Genomic DNA, 1,089 nt, shown 5'->3' on the forward strand with positions numbered 1-1,089 from the left:
GTCCGAAATAGCAATACACAGCTTATACCATTTTCACTATATGATTTCAGTCAATTCAAGTTGTTTAACCTGATTTTTGCAAGAAGTCTATGTAATATATAATATATCTTAAATACTAAAGCTCAAAGTTATGGTAATTTACACAACGTGATGCAACACAAATCTTGTGAGATCTGGCAATAACACCCACTCCGCTCGCCGCTCGGCCGTCCTCGTACTAGTTCCTCTCGGCGTTCGTGCGGAGAGGGACTCAGCTTGCGAGTCCCGCTGAGAGGTGTGTGACCTTGACCAAGAGACACTAGACTGTAGCATAGTGCAGGTGGGAAGCATTAGTCGCATGAGTAAGGGCTGCAGAACACTTTGCACAGCCACCTTGCACTCTGAGCCTCCACGCTCGTGTAACGCTGCCTGTCAAGTGTACTGGAGTTTCAAGCATGAACCCCCTACCTGACTCGGGTGACATAAACAGTAACTCACAAAATGCTAGTCCACATGCGCCCAGTTCTGTCCTCGTGGGGCAAGTCACTGTCCTCGTGGAGCAAGTCTCTGTCCCTAGTGTGCCAGAGCAAGGCCCGAGAGCCATGGAACCATTGCAGAACGGTTTTGTGCGGAGCCTAATTGCTCGCACCTCCGAAGTGTTACCTGAGGAACATGTAAATACCCCCACCGCCTGTGACTCTACCGGCCTGGACTTGGCTCTGGGAGCGTCCTGGCTCGATGACGACATGGTCAATGAAGTAAGTGGTTTATTGTGTCACGTTTGATGGGCTTTATTATTTCAGTGGTCGCCATTATCATAGTCACGTGACTGTCGGCGAAACCATCAGTCATCCCTATCATTATATCTTTTGTTGTATTATTCTTATTTACTGAAGATGGGAAATAAGGTTCAAGGCAATTGCGTGGAGTATAGTGTAATGAAGTAATCTGCGGGCAATAAAAGCGATATATCACGTGAACGTCCGGATGTCAAGAATACTTCAAATAGCAGATATATACCTCCTCGATAAGGTTCATAGAAAACGAGAGTCTGAGACATGGGGATCAGTGACCTACTGAAGTGCTTTCAAATGTAGAATGTAATGAGAT

General features: G+C 46.2%; 1 protein-coding gene across 1 annotated transcript in view; it reads left to right on the plus strand.

Annotated features, from left to right (window-relative positions):
- Nucleotides 1-216: 216 nt before the first annotated feature.
- Nucleotides 217-1,089, plus strand: part of LOC119593687 — a 2,172-nt gene continuing 1,299 nt past the window's right edge. Inside the window, exon 1 of the mRNA XM_037942643.1 lies at nt 217-737. Within this exon, the coding sequence (XP_037798571.1) occupies nt 435-737 (303 nt within the window). The 5' untranslated portion in view covers nt 217-434. The remainder of the gene's footprint in view (nt 738-1,089) is intronic.

This window comes from Penaeus monodon, chromosome 32 (assembly GCF_015228065.2).
Source record: "Penaeus monodon isolate SGIC_2016 chromosome 32, NSTDA_Pmon_1, whole genome shotgun sequence".
Taxonomy (NCBI): domain Eukaryota; kingdom Metazoa; phylum Arthropoda; class Malacostraca; order Decapoda; family Penaeidae; genus Penaeus; species Penaeus monodon.